General features: G+C 44.9%; 1 protein-coding gene across 1 annotated transcript; it reads right to left on the reverse strand.

The window, feature by feature from the left end:
• Positions 1-18315: 18315 nt before the first annotated feature.
• Positions 18316-18951, reverse strand: LOC137952602 (uncharacterized). Its single transcript, XM_068799680.1, has one exon. It carries the CDS (start codon positions 18949-18951, stop codon positions 18316-18318), a length of 636 nt encoding a protein of 211 aa, XP_068655781.1.
• Between the last annotated feature and the right edge of the window lie 701 nt (positions 18952-19652).

Below are 19652 nucleotides of genomic sequence, written 5' to 3' on the forward strand. Positions count from 1 at the left end.
ACTGGTGGAAGAGTACCCAAAGAAGGGACCTTTAACCCTCCTTACCGAATCCAGCAACTCAGTACCAGTGCTGGATTCACAACTCCCACGCCGTGTTACTCGATCCATGACCCGGGACCGTAACAACTTGGTATCAGAGCAGGGTAACATGGGGGATAATATCAACAATGAAGAAATCCAAATCAGGATACAAAAGATAGAAGATAGCCTTGAAATAGAACAACCAGTGTTGGGAAAGGTTTGTGGTTTGGAAGAAGAGATGAGCTGAATCATTAGCATACTACAGGAGTTGAGGACAGAGAGACATCAAAGTCCAGAGGTGAAAGAGGTTGCTCAACCATATCACAGAAGAGGGGAGTAGTGGCCTGGGCGTACTGCTGTCCAAGCACCTCAGCATGGAGGCACAATCCCAAGGTACACCCAGTTAGAGTTTCCCTCTTTCAATGGTTCTGTGGATCCCGTAATTTGGTTGCATAGATGTGAATTTTTTTTTTGAACCAAGGGACTACTGAATGGGATAAGGTGCAACTAGCCTCTTTCCATATGACAGATGAAGCCATGTTATGGGTGACTCAATTAGAGAAAGAGAGACCGGGAATGACTTGGGGAGAATTTAAAAATCTATGCACAGTTAGATTTGGGCCTCCCGCCAATAGCAACCCCTTGGGAGAGTTAGTCCTATTGAGACAAACGGGTTCGATGGAACAATATCAAAAACTATTCCAGGAAAAGTTGGCTTGTGCTGGGGAGAGGGTATTGGTTGACCAGCAGGTCTCCTTATTCACAGCAGGTCTCAATGAGTATTTACGGCTAGAGGTAGAACTCCTTATGCCTACAGATCTAGCTCATGCCATGAATATGGCCCGAGCAATGGCACAACGACAACAACTGCAGCAACGTAAGCCGGGTTGGTCGAGTGAAAGGAACACTTCCTCCATGTGGCAAGGGCGCCGCTATAATTCATCTCAGGGAGCATCTACAACAGCACCATCCAAACACACTCCGACTACGACTCGGGTAGCCGATCCCCGCCCTGGTAATTCCCTACCGAGCTTTATAAAAAAATTGACGAGTGCAGAGATGGCAGAAAGGCGGTCCAAAAATCTCTGTTATAACTGTGATGAGCAGTATCGGGTCGGACACCAATGTAAATGATTGTTTTGGCTCAAGATTCAGAAGATCCAGAGGAACCAGAGGATATTATCGAGGAGGAACCACCAGAGATATCCTTGCATGCTATTACTGGGCAGAAATCGCCTACTACAATGCAAGTCCGAGCTCATGTCATCGACCGCGAACTGGTGGGACTAGTCGACTCGGGGAGTACACACAATTTTCTGAGTTTGACATCCGCACAACATCTCCAGCTCTAGATACACACTCATCCGATAGCCACCGTCTTAGTGGCCAATGGCGAGAAGGTCCCTAGCTATGGGATTAGTAAGGCGGTAACTTTTTCCATTGGATTTACTTCATTTAATGCGGAATTTTTTGTTATTCCCCTGGCAGGATTTGATATGGTTTTAGGCATTAAATGGTTACAAACCTTGGGGCCCATTCTGTGGGACTTTTCGGCTTTAACTATGAGCTTTGATTTGGCCGGAAGTCGGGTGCTCTTACAGAGCCGTCAGGTGGACAGGGCCCACCGCATACACACTTTGCATCAGCCTGATAGTACTAGTGATGGTCTGGTTGAGGAGTTCTCTGACCTCTTCTTGGAGCCTTCAGGGTTGCCTCCCATGAGGCACTGTGACCACAGGATCTGTCTAAAACCAGGTTCTGAGGTAGTGGTCGTGCGACCATACCGTTACCCACACCTTCAGAAGGACGAGATAGAGCGTCAGTGCCATGAGATGTTGAAACAAGGTCTTATTCGTCCCAGCCGCTCCCCATTCTCTTCACCCGTCTTACTTGTGAAGAAACATGATGGGACATGGAGGTTCTGCGTGGATTATCGGGAGTTGAACATAGACAGTAAAAGACAAGTTCTCGATTCTGGTAGTGGATGAGCTTCTGGATGAGTTACATGGGTCGTGGTTATTCACTAAACTCGACCTCCATTCGGGATACCATCAGGTCCGGATGCACCCTTCTGATATCAAGAAGACGGCGTTCCGCACGCACCATGGCCACTTTGAGTTCGTCGTCATGCCGTTCGGGTTATCCAATGCACCCTCCACTTTTCAAGCTTTAATGAACAAGGTATTTAGCCCCTATCTTCGAAAATTTGTTCTTGTATTTTTCGATGATATTTTGATATATAGCAAGTCGGTTGAGGAGCACTTGGCACACTTGAGGATTGTTTTCGACTTGTTAAGAGCACATCAGCTCTATTTGAAACATTCCAAGTGTTCTTTTGCGGCTTCACATGTGAGGTATCTGGGACAAATTATCTCACATGCAGGGGTTACGGTGGATCTCGAGAAGATCCGAGCCATTCACGAGTGGCCGCAACCATAGTCGTGTTCTGTATTACGGGGTTTTCTGGGTCTTGAGGGCTACTACCGCAAATTTATTCAGAAATATGGGCCAGTGGCAGCACCATTGACGAGTTTACTCAAGAAAAATTCTTTTATTTGGAATGAGGGGGCCACCACGTCGTTTGTGGCACTCAAATCTTCCCTCGCATCCGCGCCAGTATTACAACTTCCCAACTTCGATGAATTGTTCGTGGTAGAGTGCGACGCTTTGGGCGTGGGCATGGGGGCCGTTTTACAGCAGTTGGGCCATCCTATTGCGTATTTTAGTAAACAGTTGGCAGTCCGCCATCACAAGCTGGCAGCCTATGAGCGCGAATTGATTGGGTTGGCCAAATCGGTCCAACATTGGAGGCCTTATCTCTGGGGCCGGGCTTTTCTCATACGCACGGATCACTACAGCCTTAAATTCCTACTAGAACAACGTTTGACGATGTCACCACAACAACACTGGATCAGTAAGTTGTTGGGTTTGACTTCTCGGTGGAATATCGTGCGGGGAGATTAAATATGGTGGCAGATGCCTTGTCACGGTGGTTTGAAGATCAGAAGTCGGTCTATTCTATCAGCCAGCCGAGATTTCTCATTATGGACTTGGTGCGAGAAGCACATGCCACTAACCCTGCACTGCAGGAACTGCATCAGCAGATCTCAAAAGGGACAATGAATGTGAAGTGGTCCATCCAGGATTCACTTATTTATTATGAGCAGCGGATTTTCCTTCCACCTGAGTCCGAGTTGATTCCAGCTATTCTCTCGGCCTACCATGACAGTACACACGAGGGGATCCAGAAGACCTTGCACAGAATTCAAGCTGATTTTTACTAGCAAGCCATGAAACCTTCTATTGCGACTTATGTGGGCAACTGTCAGGTATGCCAACGCAACAAAGCCGAGCACTTGAGTCCAGTCGGTCTTCTCCAGCCTCTGGCCCTTCCTACGCAAGTTTGGGCTGACATTTCAATGGATTTTGTGGAAGGCCTACCCCTGTCAGCCGGCAAATCCATACTTTTCATAGTGGTTGATCGATTCTCCAAGTACGGGCATTTTATACCAATGGCTCATCTGTATACAGCAACACGGGTTGCTCAGACTTTCCTAGAGTAGATAGTCCGCTTACATGGCATTCCAGAATCCATTGTGAGTGAGAGAGATGCAGTTTTCACGAGCACCTTTTGGCGGGAACTGTTTCGCTTGAGTGGGACGAAATTGAAGTTCTCCTCCGCCTATCATCCACAGACAGACGGGCAGATGGAGGTGGTGAACCGCACCATCAAGATGTATCTATGGTGCTTGGTGGGGGATCGTCCGCGGCAATGGGTTCATTGGCTTCCGTGGGCCGAATACTATTACAACACTTCATTCCACTCTGCATTGCAATCCACTCCTTTTCGGGTTATATATGGTCGGGATCCACCTTGCCTCCTCTCGTACAACCCAGGGTCCACCCGCGTGGACATGATTGATAAGGCACTCATAGACAAGGATCTACTGCTACAGAATATCACAGAACGGCTACGACACGACCAAGCTTGGATGAAGGATGTATACGATAGAGGCCACCGTGAGGTCTCTTTTGATGTTAGGAAGTATGTGTGGCTACGGCTCCAGCCCTACCGTCAGCAGTCTCTTGTGGGACCTCCACGTCATAAGCTCTCACCCAGATTTTTTGGGCCGTTTCCCATTCTTCGATGCGTGGGACCAGTCGCCTATCAACTCAAATTACTGGACACAGCCAGAATTCACTATGTGTTTCATGTCTCTCTTTTGAAGCCGCATTCCGGAGCACAACCTACATCCACTCCATTCTTACCACCGGTTGATCATGGCGAGGTTATTCTTAACCCAGCTGCGGTGTTACGTACACGGCTGACCAATGACCATTGGGAGATTCTCGTCCAGTGGACGGACACTGACCCCGATGCTGCAACATGGGAACGTGTGGACATCTTCAAACAAGTCTACCCAACTTTTGAGCTTGAGGACAAGCTCTTTCTCCATGGGGAGGCAGATGTTGTGGACTCAATAGCACACCGAGTCACACAACGAAGAAGACAACAACAACTCACTCAATAGGATTTAATTCTTATAATTCTTTGAGTAGGATTTATTTCTTATATTGTTTTAAGTAGGAGTTATTTCTAATTACTTTATATGTAAGGGCATTATGGGAAATTATTGTAACCCTAACCCTAAAACTCCTTGACGTGACCTATTTAAGGGAAAGGTATGAATGAAATAGGTAAGCTTTGAGATTTTAGAATAACCTAGTCCAAACAGGTTGAGATCACCTCTTGATCTCGAGTTTAGGGTTTACTCCAAAAATTCAACCTATCCTTCCCCCTCCATTGCCATCCATCTTCACCTAAATTCACCCCTCATCATCCATACTAAGAAAAGGAGCTTCCTATCCCTTTTCCGAGCCCAAAGAGAGGATCTTCTCTCATCACCAGCGTCAACAAGAAGATGGGTTCAATCCCCTCTTGACGAGCAGCAAAAGAGGAGTAATTCTGGTTATTTCACGTGAAGGGTTAGAGTAACTCTTCTTGCTGGGAATTCATCACAAAAATTGAGCAAGGACAGCCATCAACGTGAGCCAAGGCTGCCCCATCAAGCTAGATCTTCAAGTCCTAGAACGAGCTGCATCAAATTAGGGTTGAAACCCTGATTAACGTGAGCAAAACAGGTATTGCTCCATTCTTTCTCCACCTGAATTACTTCCATTCTAGCTATAACTTTAGCACTAAAATGAGATCATAAAAAGGGAGACTGATCACTGGTGGAAGAGTACCCAAAGAAGGGACCTTTAACCCTCACCGAATCCAGCAACTCAGTACCAGTGCTGGATTCACAACTCCCACGCCGTGTTACTCGATCCATGACCCGGGACCGTAACAGAACACTGGTTTCTGCCACACTTTAGTTGCATCAAATGGTCCTCCTAAACCCACCTCAACAAAGGAAACATCCACCTTTGCTGCTGCCAAGATCTTGAAACCCAGTAATGTACGGAATCTGAAGGAGTTTGATAGGGGCACATATGCAAATGTGTTCTCCTGCAGGCTATCCTAGTACCACCTGAAGTATGCAAGGACCTTCTGACGAATTGCACTGCGTATAAACAGTGATGACACATATACTGCCTTTTGCTGGAATTTTGCATTAGCAACACTAGTTTTAGGATTGCTCACACTGAGGAGAAATTCGGTTTTAGCAATGACAAACTGGTTAAGCTGATGGCTTAGCACACCTTCCACTAGTGTGCAATCCGAGGCAGCAGCAAGCTTCTTTATAGCATCCCTCATGTCATTGGGCTGTCAGTAAGATCTCTCAGCTTCAACGACTCCCTGAAGAATCATAACGGTGACATTCTTGTCCAAAACTTCATTGTACTCGCTGCAAGTTGGAATCTGAACACAGTTTGGACAACCACAATTGGTTGAGCGGTGGCATGTTGTCACAAGTTCCAATGCTGCTGTCGATAAGTCCCCAAAAATTGCGTGAACAGGTGCTGAAAGACCTATGCCTCCAGGCTGTCGATCATACAGCAACAATCTTTCTAGAACAAAGCGAGTGGCATGGGTATTTGCACACGCTGAACCCATGTCCAAAGTATTGCATGTAATGTACAAAGGTACCACATTAAGAAGAGCATGAGAAGCAGCATGCTGGCCAGCACGAAACAGCTGAAATCAGTGCTCTACTTCTGCTTTTACTGGTGGGGGAATCCGAATCCAAACTACCTGAGAATCATATGAAAAATTCGAAAGCGCAAGGTCGATTGTGTCAAATATTTGATTACTACCCTGCCAAATGTGATAGAACTCAAACCATGTGGTTGTTACTGTCCAGGAATTTGATTGAGCAGTAGTCTTGAGCCTGTAGCCTTCGTCTAACACCACAAGATAAGCCAGGTTCCTACCAATAACATGTATATCGGTGTAATCACGTGTCTTTGTGTAAAATTTTAAGTCTGCTTATGGCAGAAAGCAGTCTTCTCTGATAGATCAAAGAGTATTACAATATAGGTGTTCCCTTGATGCATATAAACAACTCCTTCATAAACTTCATTTCCAATCTAATTCCATGATTTTGTAGTAGCCTGGGAAGGATCTGAAATTAGAGAGCCTTTATGCGCAAGAGTCTTTAGTGCACCATCCAATCCAGAACCAAAGTACCTCTCATCATATTGCAAACACAATGGGTGTTCAAAGGCAGCACAACATGAATGCTGCTCAAGAACCTCTTGTGATGTATACGAAAACTTTCTTGTTGGAATGTGCACGATTTGAAACCTGCACCCAGCTCTTGTCGTATTTCTTCTTAGCATTTTGACATATATCTTTCAAGCTACATCGGTCCCACAACTAGTTGGAACCTCCTTGAAATTTAGATCAGGCACAAGTGTTACCCACCCACTAACACGAGACTGCATAGAAGCTGCTAATTCCAGAGTTCTGTTGGCTACATGAATAGGACCCTTGTGTAACAGTGAACTCATCTCCTATTTCACATGTTGGGACAGAGCGAGAGAGTGATTAGTCAGAACTGAGTATTCCCCAATAGCATTCCAGAATAGAGTAGGCACTTCAATAATTTTTACACGCAAGTCACTGGATTCACTCTTGTCCTTGGCATAATTTTCAAAAGCCTTATACGAGGGGGGGGGGGGGGGGGGGGGGGGGGGGGGGGGGTCTTTTTCCACTCTATGCAGAGGCATCATTATTGTTATGAAATCATGCTCATGCTTCTCATTCAACATTCTATGCAATTCAAGGTTAAAGTCAACAACACGATCCCTAACATTGCTATCAATGACAAAGATGAGACCTTGGGTGTTTTGGAAGTAAGGTCTGCACAAAGGTCGGATCTTGTCTTGACCACCAACATCCCCTACAGTGAAATTGATTTTTGTTGCCTCATAAAATTCAATGGTGGGAATCAGAGTGATAATTTCTCCTAGCTTAAGCTTGTAAAGGATGGTGGTCTTACCAGCACCATGAAGACCAACCATCAGAATGCGCATCACTTTCTGGCTAGAAACCCGGCTAAAGAGGTTTGGAGACTTTGAAGAAGTTAGAGAAAAGGAGTCTGCCTGTATTGAAAAGAGAAGAAGAAACTGCCAGAAATTTTTTTTGATGTCCCCACAACATAAAATTTGTTGTTGTCGACCATTATCCCAAAATAGAGGTTCCCTTGCCCCAATTTTTACACTCAGGATAGAGGAATTCGAATACTCACCTGGCCTTGATGTCGCTGAGTTAGGGTATGTCTCTGAAGCACCATTGTCACCAAAATTCATGCCCTTAGGAAGCTTTTCCCAACAGCAAAAAACCCTAATAAAGTGGATGAAAGAGGCATCTGGCCGAACGATGCTGGGTTTCAGATCGGGGTTTCCATGCTTGGAGGGTTTAGGTCGACCCTCTACTGGACGACTGTTCCCGACGACGAATGAGGGGTTTCAGGAATTTCTAGGAAAGATCTGCGCTAGACGTCCACGCTCGGCGGTTTGAGGTCGATCGACATTGGAATGGGCAAAATTCTTCACCAAGAACGAGGATGCACTGTCTTCTTCTGAAATGGTGACCTTCCTCTCTGAATCCCTATTCTGATGAGTTTCAAGTTCTATGTTGGGATCTTCCCGGGCCATGGATCTCATCACCCTTCTTCCTTCTCTTCCCTCCAGATTTGCTCTTGACGTGGGAAGGAGTTTTTGGTGTTTGGAACGTGGAATGGTGAAAGCAAATTGAGCCTTGAAGGAGGCTCGACTTGGACCTCAGGAGGGAGAATCCGACCTCTAACCTTCTACTTGATTCAATGCTTGATTCTTCATTAAGCCCTTCTCCCCTATAAATAGGATTAGAGTCGTGAATGACAAACCTAACCCATGGGTCACTAAGTTCACAAAAATTACAATCAAACCAACCCCAACCAAAACCAACATACATAAAAAGGAAAATTCCATAAATTAATTTCTACGCCTGTTTATTACCTGGGATGCTATGGAGTCCATAACATCAGCCCCCTCCTAGAGAAAGTGCTTGTCCTTAAGCTCGAAGGTGGGATAGAGAGCCCGGAAGCACGCCAGGGGTTCCTGTTAGGATCTTCGCGAGCCATGGATCAAGTCACCCTTCTTTCCTCTCTTCCATCCATATTGAATCTTGACGCTGGAAGAGGATTCTTGTTTCTGGAACGGGGAATGGTGGAATTCGGAATGGAATGATTGAGCTTTGGAGGAAGCTCAACCTGGACCGCAGAGGGAGAATTCGACCTAGACATCCGAGGGAGAATCTGACCTGTTTAATTCTAATTTTTTCAATGCTTACTTTCATTCACCTTGATCTCCCCATAAATAGGGTTGATGACAGAAATACAAGTTAGACCCATGGGTCAATTGGTTCATGCCATATTACATCTAAACCAAACCAAACCAAATGGAATTACATTAAAAGGAAATTAACATAATTTAATTCCTACGGCTGTTGATAACTCGTGATGCTATGGAGTCCATAACATCACCCCCTCCTGGAGAAAGAGCTTGTCCTCAAGCTCAAAATAGGGGTAGAGGGCTCTGAAAGGTTCTAAGGGACTCCCATGTAGTGTCACTGGTGAGCATCAGCTGTTATGCACGCAATAACATTAAATGTTATGCATGCAATAATATTATTATTTTAGTTTTTTATTTAATTTACTTTATTTTATTTCAGTTTTAGGTCATAGGGGTATTTTTGGAATATTTTATTTATAGGGGTATTTTTAGAATATTTTATTGTAAACCCTAAACCGGGTGAACCCTATTTAAGGGGTAAGAGTAATGAGAAATGTAAGCATTAAAGTATTAAGAATTAGGTTAAATTTAGCGTAAAGAGGCTTAGAGTTCTCCTCAACGAGCTCTAGGGTTTTCAAGCTTCCCTTTGGCTTGATCTTTCGTTTTCGTTCTCCATGTCTTCCTTCAATCCTTACTATCCGTACGGTAATCCGTGGCAGACCCCAGATCCTCTCAAAGAATCCACGTGTCAGATCCGGGACCGTAACAACTGGTATCAGAGCGGGAACACATTAATATCAGAGCAGGGTTCTCCGACGAAAATCAACAAAAGTGAATTACTGGAATTGATCCTTAGATGTCAAGCAAAGAATGACAGAAAATTTGATGAGATGTTCAAAAGGTTCTCAAAATTTAATCTCGATATAGAGAGGTTGAACGGGAGGATGGACAACATAACAAGTTTAAAGAGTGGAAGGAACACAACTCCGGCACAAAACGGAGGGGGAGATGAGTTTGCTGCGAGAGAGAAACTCGCTGCTGAAGTCGCTCGAGATGTCTCGGAAGGGCAAGAGACGCAAGAAATCAGAGCGCCCTATGTCTCTCCAGCGGCGGCGAAATCCGAAATTGGGGACACAAATCAGAAATTGGACTCCAAATTTCCAAAATCTGACGGCAGGGATCCGAAAAATCCAAAATTGAAAGGGCTTTCTGCTAACACCTCGTCGGTGTCGGAAAAATTGGGTGAGACCTCAAATCCGAATTCACACCAACAAGGCTCACGACAAGCAAAACACCTTACCAAACAGGAGAAGGTAATATTTCCGGTGCTTCTTCTGATCGGGATGTGTTTCAGAGAGCACTTTGTCTTGGAAAAATTCCAAGCGGTGACGCCTCAGTGGACTTCTCTTCGTCACCGGAGAAGCAGGAGATCTCGTCGGCGCTGTAGGAGAATTTTTCGCAAGGGGTCTCTGTTCCGGGGGGACCAACAGGCTGCGATTCGCCACCAGAGTAGCAGGAGACTCCGTCAGAGAAATTTTTGCCCTGTTCGGGGCCGTGAGGACGGAAGACGACCGTCGCCCGCTTTCATCGGTGTCGTGAGGGAAGGAGCAGCTGTCGACAAGGTTCCGCACTTACCGACGGCGGCTATGTTCGGGATCTACATGAGGATACGGTAAGTTTCCGATTTCCGCAGAAGACTCGTCGGCGAAATTTTTGCCGAAGGAAGAAGATGGGTTTCAATTCAAATTTTCCTAAGTTAGGAAAATTTGATGAGTGCAGGAAACAGAGTCGCGCGCCGGACCGGGTTTCTTGAAACGAGTCAACCCAGGCCAACTCGGACCAGGCCACCAAAAAAAAAAAAAACAAAAAAAAAAACCTCCAAGTTTGGGCATCCAGAGGGTGTTCATAGCTATCGCAGATGTTACTTCGGCACAGGTGGAGACGTCGGCATACAGACCCTACTTCCGAGCTTGCGGACAAGCTCGTCTTCCAGGGGGGGTGTAATGTTATGCACGCAATAACATTAAATGTTATGCATGAAATAACATTATTATTTTAGTTGTTTTATTTAATTTACTTTATTTTATTTCAGTTTTAGGTCATAGGGGTATTTTTGGAATATTTTATTTATAGGGGTATTTTTGGAATATTTTATTTATAGGGGTATTTTTAGAATATTTCATTGTAAACCCTAAACCGGGTGAACCCTATTTAAGGGGTAAGAGTAATGAGAAACGTAAGCATTGAAGTATTAAGAATTAGGTTAAATTTAGCGTAAAGAGGCTTAGAGTTCTCCTCAACGAGCTCTAGGGTTTTCAAGCTTCCCTTTGGCTTGATCTTTCGTTTTCGTTCTCCATGTCTTCCTTCAATCCTTACTATCCGTACGGTAATCTGTGGCAGACCCCAGATCCTCTCAAAGAATCCACGTGTCAGATCCGGGACCGTAACATCAGCCCACTGCACTAGTATCTCCCAATCGCCCTGAATGTGACGAGCCTGCAACACCTGTGCTAGAGTAGAAAGGACATGTCCCTCATGTAGTTGGGGCAGAGGGGTGTGCAGCAAGGAAGAGTCGCCCTGGAAGGCCTTCAGTAGGGAGACATGAAACACATTGTGAATCCTTGCCTCTGGCGGAAGCTGCAAGTGGTAGGCGACTGAGCCAATGCGGTCCGTCACCTACAAGGGACCATAATACTTTGGAGAGAGCTTGTGGCATTTGGAGGCTATCAGTGACAGTTGCCTGTAATGTTGGAGACGCAGCCATATATAATCTCCTGGAGAAAAGAATACTTGTAGGTGCTTCTTATCATAATATAATTTCATAGTATTCTGGGGCTCCTAGAGATGAGTGCGCACCTCACTGAGCATGGCGTCTCTTTCTGCTAACGCTTGGTCCAAAGTGGCTACCTTGGATGCACCTGGTTCATACAATAAAACTCGAGGCAGATCTTTGCCATATACGACCTTAAATGAAGTAGTTCCGAGTGCGCTGTGGTAGGAGGTGTTGTAACAGAATTCAGCCTAGGCGAGCAATTTAATCCACCGTTTAGGTGAGTCCCCCATGAAACAACGAAGATACATCTCAATCGTCCTGTTGACAACCTCGGTGTTACCATCAGTCTGGGGATGGTAGGCAGAAGAGAACGCTAACGTTGTGTGTTGCAGCTTGAATAGTTCTTTCCAGAATGTACTGGTAAAGATGGCGTCTCTGTCACTGGTAATTGAGGTAGGCATCCCATGTAACCAGACAATATTATCCATGAAGAGCTGAGCTACATGAGCTGCAGTATAAGGATGCGCCAGAGGAAGGAAATTTCCATACTTTGAGAAACAATCAACCACTACAAATATAAAGGATGTCGGATGACGAGGGAAGGCCATCTATGAAGTCCATGGAAATATCTGACCAGACTTGTGACGGCAGCTAAAGTGGTTGGAGCAAACCTGTTGGACTGAATGATTCAGCTTTATTCCATTGACAAATCTGATAAGCCGCCACATAATCTGCTATACTGCGCTTCATACCCTTCCAATAAAAATCCCGACTGATCTGGAAAAATGTTTTTTGTCGGCCCTCATGTGTACTGTCATGGAACGAGGCTAGCATGTTGTGAATAAGTGGTGACGTGTGGTGCAGAAAAATCCGGTTTTTGAATAGGACAAGACGATCCTGAACCATTCAATGTTTCTCCGATCTCCCTTGTTGAATCTCATGATATAATGCAATAAGTTCCAGATATTGTTGTGTCTCCTCCCGAATAGAATCCAACAGGAGAGTTCTAGGCTGACTGATGGCATGTAATTGCGGCTCTGGAATGTCTCGGCGAGATAAAGCATCAGCCCCCACATTCAAACTCCCAAGTTTTTACTCCACAGTAAAGTCAAACCCCATCAATTTACTTAACCAGTGCTGCTGAGGGGAGGTGGTGAAGCGCTGCTCAAGAAGATACTTGAGGCTGCAATGATTGGTGCAAATTAGAAATGGGTGCCCCCAGAGATAAGGCCGCCAATGCTGTATTACCATGGCTAAACCGATCAATTCCCTCTCATAAGCTGCTAACTTGTGGTGGTGTTGGCCAAGCTGGCGGCTGAAATAAGCGATCGGGTGTCCTTGTTGGTAAAGATTGCATCCCTATCACTTGTAATGGAATTAGGCATCCCATGTAAGTGGACAATGTTATCCATAAAGAGCTGAGCTACCTGAGCTACAATGTAAGGATGCGCCAGAGGGATGAAGTGCCCATACTTTGAGAAATGATCCACCACTACAAAGATAACGGATTTACCTGACAAAGAGGGAAGTCCATCTATGAAGTCCATAAAAATATCAGACCAGACCTCTGATGGTAGCTGAAGTGGTTGGAGCAACCCAGCTGGACTTAATGTTTCAGCTTTATTCCGTTGACAAGTCTAACAAGCTGCCACATAATCGGCTATACTACGCTTCATGCCCCTCCAGTAAAATTCCCGACTGATCCGGAAATATGTTTTTTGTCGGCCCTCATGTGTACTGTCATGGAAGGAGGCTAAAATGCTGTGAATCAGAGGGGATGTGTGGTGTAGAAAAATTCTGATTTTTTAGAGGACCAGATTGTCCTTAATCGTCCAATGGTTTGCCACTGTCCCCTGCTGGATGTCATGACATAAAGATATAATTTCCAGGTACTGTTGTGCCTCTTCCCATATTGAATCCAACAAGAGAGCTTTGGGCTGACTGATGGCATGTAATTGCGGCTTTGGAATGTCCCGGCGAGATAAAGCATCAGCCCCTACATTCAAACTCCCCATTTTATACTCTACAATAAAGTCAAACTGTTAGGTTCTTCCCTTGCCATGGATCAAGTCACCCTTCTTTCCTCTCTTCCCTCCATGGATGATCTTGACGTTGGAAGAGAATTCTTGTTTCTTGAACGAGTAATGGTGGAACTCAATTAGAACGAAGGAGCTTTGGAGGAAGCTCAACCTTGGACCTCAAAGGGAGAAATCCGACCTAGATCTCTGAGGGAGAATCTGACTTGTAAAATATAATTTTCTCAATACTTGCCTCTGTTTTCCTTCACGTCCCCCTAAATAGGGTTGAGGACGAAAATACAAAGATGACCCATAGGTCAAGTGGTTCACGCCACATTACATTGAACCAACCCAAAGTAAACCAAACCAAATAAAGTAAACCAAACCGAATTGAAATTACATGAAAAGTAAATTGACATAATTTAATTCCTATGCCTATGGATAACTCGTAATGCTATGGAGTCCATAACACAAACCCCATAAGTTTACTTAACCAATGCTGCTGCGGTGAGGTAGTGAGGCACTACTCAAACAGATACATGAGGTTGCAATGATCAATGCAAATAAAAAATGAACGTCCCCAGAGATAAGGGCACCAATGCTGTATAGCTTTCGCTAATCCGATCAATTCCCTCTCATAAGCTGCTAACTTGTGGTGGTGCTGTCCAAGTTGGCAGCTAAAATAAGCAATCGGGTGGCCCTGTTGGTGTAACACTGCACCAATACCGCCCCCCCGAAGCATCACATTCCACTACAAAGGACTCATCAAAGTCGGGTAGCTGCAAAACTGGGGCGGATGATAAGGCCTCTTTCAACTGCTGAAAGGAATGAGCCGCTGTCTTTGACCAGGTAAAGGCATTTTCTCTTGAGGAAGTTGTTGAGCGGAGCTGCAATCTGGCCATAGCTACGAATAAATTTTCTATAATACCCAGCTAGGCCCAAAAATCCCCTTAAGGTTGTAATGGATGTAAGAGGAGGCCAATCTGTGACCACCTGTATCTTACTCTGGTCTACTTTCACCCCCATTGCTGAAATAACGTGGCCCAAGTATGCCACTTCTGAAGTTCCCATAGAACATTTGGACCGATTTAAAACCAAATGATGTGCACGGATAAGAGAAAATACCTGGTAAAGGTGTTGAAGATGCTCTTCCCAACTATTGCTATAGACTATAATATCGTCAAAAAATACCTATACGTATTTCCTCAAGAGAGAGGAAAATACCTCATTCATGAGGGCCTGGAAGGTGGAAGGCACATTTGAGAGACCAAATGGCATTACGAGGAACTCGAAATAGCCGTGATGAGTGTGGAACACTGTTTTCTCCACATTTGATGGGTGAACTTGGATTTGATGATAGCTAGAATTCAAATTGAATTTAGTAAAAATAGTAGCTCCATGTAGCTCATCTAGCAACTCATCCACCACTGGGATGGGAAATTTATCCTTAATAGTATGGGCATTGAGTTGCCGGTAATCCACACAAAACCTCCATGACTTATCATGCTTGCGGACCAGTAATACCGGTGAGGAAAAAGGAGACCTGTTGGGTTGAATAATACCCTAGGCTAGCATCTTCTGGCACTGTCTTTCAATCTCATCCTTCTGTAAGTGGGGATAACGATAAGGACGCACCACTACAGGCTCAGTGCCCGTTTTCAAATGGATACGGTGATCATAGTGCCTAATTGGTGGTAAACCAGTAGGGTCCTGAAATATATCCTCAAATTCTGTAAGTAAGTGAGATAAATTACAGTTGGCCGTGGACTGGACCTAAACCACCTGTAGTGTGCAGGGCACTGGTGCTTGTGTGCCATGCAATACAATCTGACGTTGGTCCTCTTTAAAAGACATGGTCAGAGCTTGGAAATCCCATAGTATTGGCCCCAACAGTTGTAGCCATATAATTCCTAGTACCAAATCGAATCCTGACAGTGGAATTACCAGGAAATCTACAATAAATGCATGTCCCTCAATATCAAAGTGTGTGGCTGGAGATATGCCCACACTAGTAATTTTAGCCCCATTGGCTACAGATACAGAAAGGCCATTCTGTTGCTGGACTACTAACCCTAGTTGTTCTGCCGCCAGCTGACTGATGAAATTATGTGTACTGCCAGAGTCAACTAAAACCAGTAACTATAGATGATGTAACTGGGCTTTAACTTGCATTGTGCTAGAACTGCGTAGACCAATCATGGCATGAAGGGAAATCTCTAGACCTTCTTGGTCTGTCTCCCCAATCTCCTCCTCAGGTAGTATGTCGTCACCATCCTCCCACAGACATATACTAAATAATCTTTTGCAGTGGTGACCAATGACATATTGTTCATCACAGTTAAAATAGAGGCCCTTGGCCTTTCTCTGATCCATTTCCTGTCTGTTGAGTTTTTTGAAGTAAGGAGCAGGTGGATCCGAAGTAGAGATGTTGTGCGTGGGGCTGCACTGTCTCTAGAATGTGGAGTTCCATAATAAGGGGTTGGCGCTGAGGCATTGTGCCTTCCTGGCCAAGCCGGTTTTCTAACCAATGACTCCTTTAGAACACGCTGTTTGTGCTCAATTGGCCTGGTTAAATTCATATTAGAACACACTATTTGTGCTAAATTGACCTGCCTAAATTCATAGCGCGGTCCAAATCTGTAGGACCATGTAATTCAACTTCCAGTCTCAGAGCTCCAGTCAAACCCACACTATATATATGAACATACTGTGTGTGACTGACAAACTGGTTTGCTCGGGCTAACCTTTCCTGGAAGGTCTTTTGGTACACCTCTAGTGATCCAGTTTGTTTGTAATTGATTAATTCACCCAATGGATTGCTACTAGCTGGAGGACCAAATATCATCTTGCAAGACTGCCTAAAGGTTACCCAATCCTGAACCAATTGGTCATTTTGGAATTGGTGGTACCATAGAAGCGCTTCATCGAGCATGTGGTAGGCGGCCAAATAAACTTTCTCATCCGCAAGTGTTTTTTGATGATAAAAGAACTGATCACACTTGGCTAACCAAATCAAAGGGTCTTTAGACCCATCATACGTAGGAAAGTCATGTTTTAAATACCTGGGAACAGTATTTGGTCCTTGAACGGCAGGCCCCAGATGGGGATTGTGTTGATGCATTGGTGGTTGTGGGGGAGGTGGTGGGTGGAATTGATGGTGGTCGGCCGATGGAGAGTAGGCTGGCGGTGGTTGTGCTCATGTACCATTGTCCTCTTGTCACCGGAGGAGAGCTTGGATGGCAGCATCCATTGATTTTATGGCTTCACACAAGTCAGTGGTTGTTTGACGCACCTCTTCCAGGGATAGAGCCTGGTGGTCTATCCTCTACCTATTATCTTCCAATAATTGCCTCAAATCCTCAGAAGCAGAGGAATCCCCAAGGGTGGACCTGTCTGACACCAAGATGTTAGGTTCTTCCCTTGCCATGGATCGAGTCACCCTTCTTTCCTCTCTTCCCTCCATGGATGCTCTTGATGCTAGAAGAGAATTCTTGTTTCTGGAACATGGAATGATGGAAATCAAAGAGAACGAAGGAGCTTTGAAGGAAGCTTAACCTGGACCTCAGAGAGAGAATCCGACCTAGACCTCTGAGGGAGAATCTGACCTGTTTAATCTAATTTTCTTAATACTTGATTTCTCATTCCCTTGACGTCCCCCTAAATAGGGTTGTGGACGGAATTACAAAGGTGACCCATAGGTCAAGTGGTTCACGCCACATTACAACTGAACCAACCCAAAGTAAACCAAACTAAACAAAGTAAACCAAACCAAATAAAATTACATGAAAAGTAAATTGACATAATTTAATTCCTATGCCTTTGGATAACTCATGATGCTATGGAGTCCATAACATAACACTGCACCGATATTGCCCCCTGAAGCATAACATTCCACCACAAATAACTCATCAAAGTTCGGTAGCTGCAAAACCGGTGTTGATGATAATGCCTCTTTCAACTGCTGAAAAGAATGAGCCAATGTCTCGGACCAGGTGAAGGAATTTTTCTTGAGTAGGTTGTTGAGCGGTGCTGCAATCTAGCCATAGCTGCAGATAAATTTCCTGTAATACCCATTGAGGCCCAAAAATCCCCTTAATGCTGTAATGAAGGTGGGAGGAGGCCAATCTGTAACGGCCTGAATCTTACTCTGGTCAAACTTCACCCCTACTGCTGAAATAACGTGGCCCAAGTATGCCACTTCGGAGGTGCCCGTAGAACATTTGGGCTGATTTAAAACCAAATGATGTGAGCGGAGAAGAGTAAATACCTGGTGAAGGTGCTGAAGATGCCCGTCCCAATTGTTACTATACACCAACATATCATAAAAAATACCAAAAGATATTTCCACAAGAGAGGAAAATACCTCATTCATGAGGGCCTAGAATGTGGAAGGCGCATTGGAGAGACCAAATGGCATCACGAGGAACTCGAAATGACCGTGGTGCGTACGGAACGTTGTTTTCTCCACATCTGAAGGATGAACGCAGATCTAATGATAGCCACACTTCAAGTCCAGCTTGGTAAATATAGCGGCACCGTGTAACTCATCTAGCACCTCGTCCACCACTGGGATGGAAAATTTGTCTTTAATGGTGTGGTAAATATAGCGGCACCGTGTAACTCATCTAGCAACTCGTCCACCACTGGGATGGAAAATTTGTCTTTAATGGTGTGAGCGTTGAGTTGCCTGTAATCCACACAAAACCTCCACGATTTATCCTTCTTTTAGACTAGTAATATCAGGGAGGAGAAAGGAGACCTGTTTGTCTGAATAATTCCCTAGGCGAGCATATTTTGGCACTGCCTTTCAATTTCATCCTTCTGTAGGTGGGGATAACGGTAAGGCCTCACCACCATAGGTTCAGTGCCCATCTTCAATCGAATGCGGTGATCACAGTGCCGAATAGGCGGAAGAGCAGTAGGTTCATGAAATATATCCTCAAAGTCTGTAAGTAATTGAGATAACTTACCGTTGTCGGTGCTATGGACCTGAACAACCTGAAGTGCGCAGCGTACTGGTGCCTGTGTGCCATGCAATATGATCTGACGTTGGTCCTCTATGAAGGCCATGGTCAGAGCCTGAAAATCCCATAAAATATGCCCCAACAATTGGAGCCATTTAACTCCAAGCACCAAATCAAATCTTGCCAGTGGAATCACCAAGAAATCTGCAATAAAGGAGTGTCCCTCAATATCAAAGTGGGTGGCTTTAGATATGCTCACACTGGAAATTTTGGCCCCATTGGCCACTGAGACAGAGAGGCCTGTCTGCTGTTGGATAACTAACACAAGTTGTTCTGCCGCTGTCTGACTGATGAAGTTATGCGTGCTGCCAGAGTCAACTAAAGCTAGTAATTGTAAATGATGTAACTGGGCTCGAACTTGCAATGTATTAGAATTGCACAGGCCACTCATGGCATGAAGTGAAATCTCTGGACCCTCTTGGTCTGTCTCCACAATCTCTACCTCTGGTAGTATGTCCTCACAATCCTCCCACAGACACACACTGAATAATCTTTTGCATATGTGACCCTGGACATACTGGTCATCTCAATTAAAACAAAGGCCCTTGGCCTTTCTCTGTTCCATCTCCTGTCTATTCAATTTTTTGGAGTAAGGGGCTGGTGGCATAGAGTTAAAACTTTCTGGACGCGGTGCTGCACTGGCTCCAGAATGTGGAGGCCCAGAATAGGGTGTTGGCACAGTGGCATTGTGCCTGCTTGGCCAAACTGGTTTTTTGACCAGTGAATCGTTCAGAACTCGCTGCATATGCTCAATTGACCTGGCTAAATTCATAGCATGGTCCAATTCTGTAGGACCATGTAATTCAACTTCCAGCCGCAGAGCTTTTGACAAACCAGTAGTAAAGATGTGAACATACTAGGAGTGACTGACAAACTCACTACGCGGGCCAAACGTTCCTAGAAGGTCTTTTAGTACACCACTAGTGATCCATTCTGTTTATAATTGATTAATTTTCCCAATGGATTTCTACTAGCTGGAGGACCAAACCTCATCATGCATGATTGTCTAAAGGTCGCCCAATCCTGAACCAATTGGTCATTTCGGAATTTGTGGTAGCATAGGACCGCTTCATCGAGCATGTGGTATGCGGC

Source organism: Aristolochia californica, unplaced genomic scaffold (assembly GCF_029961685.1).
Source record: "Aristolochia californica isolate CCGP_79_NKW_82.1479 unplaced genomic scaffold, dmAriCali1.0.hap1 SCAF_16, whole genome shotgun sequence".
In the NCBI taxonomy this organism is placed as follows: Eukaryota; Viridiplantae; Streptophyta; class Magnoliopsida; order Piperales; family Aristolochiaceae; genus Aristolochia; species Aristolochia californica.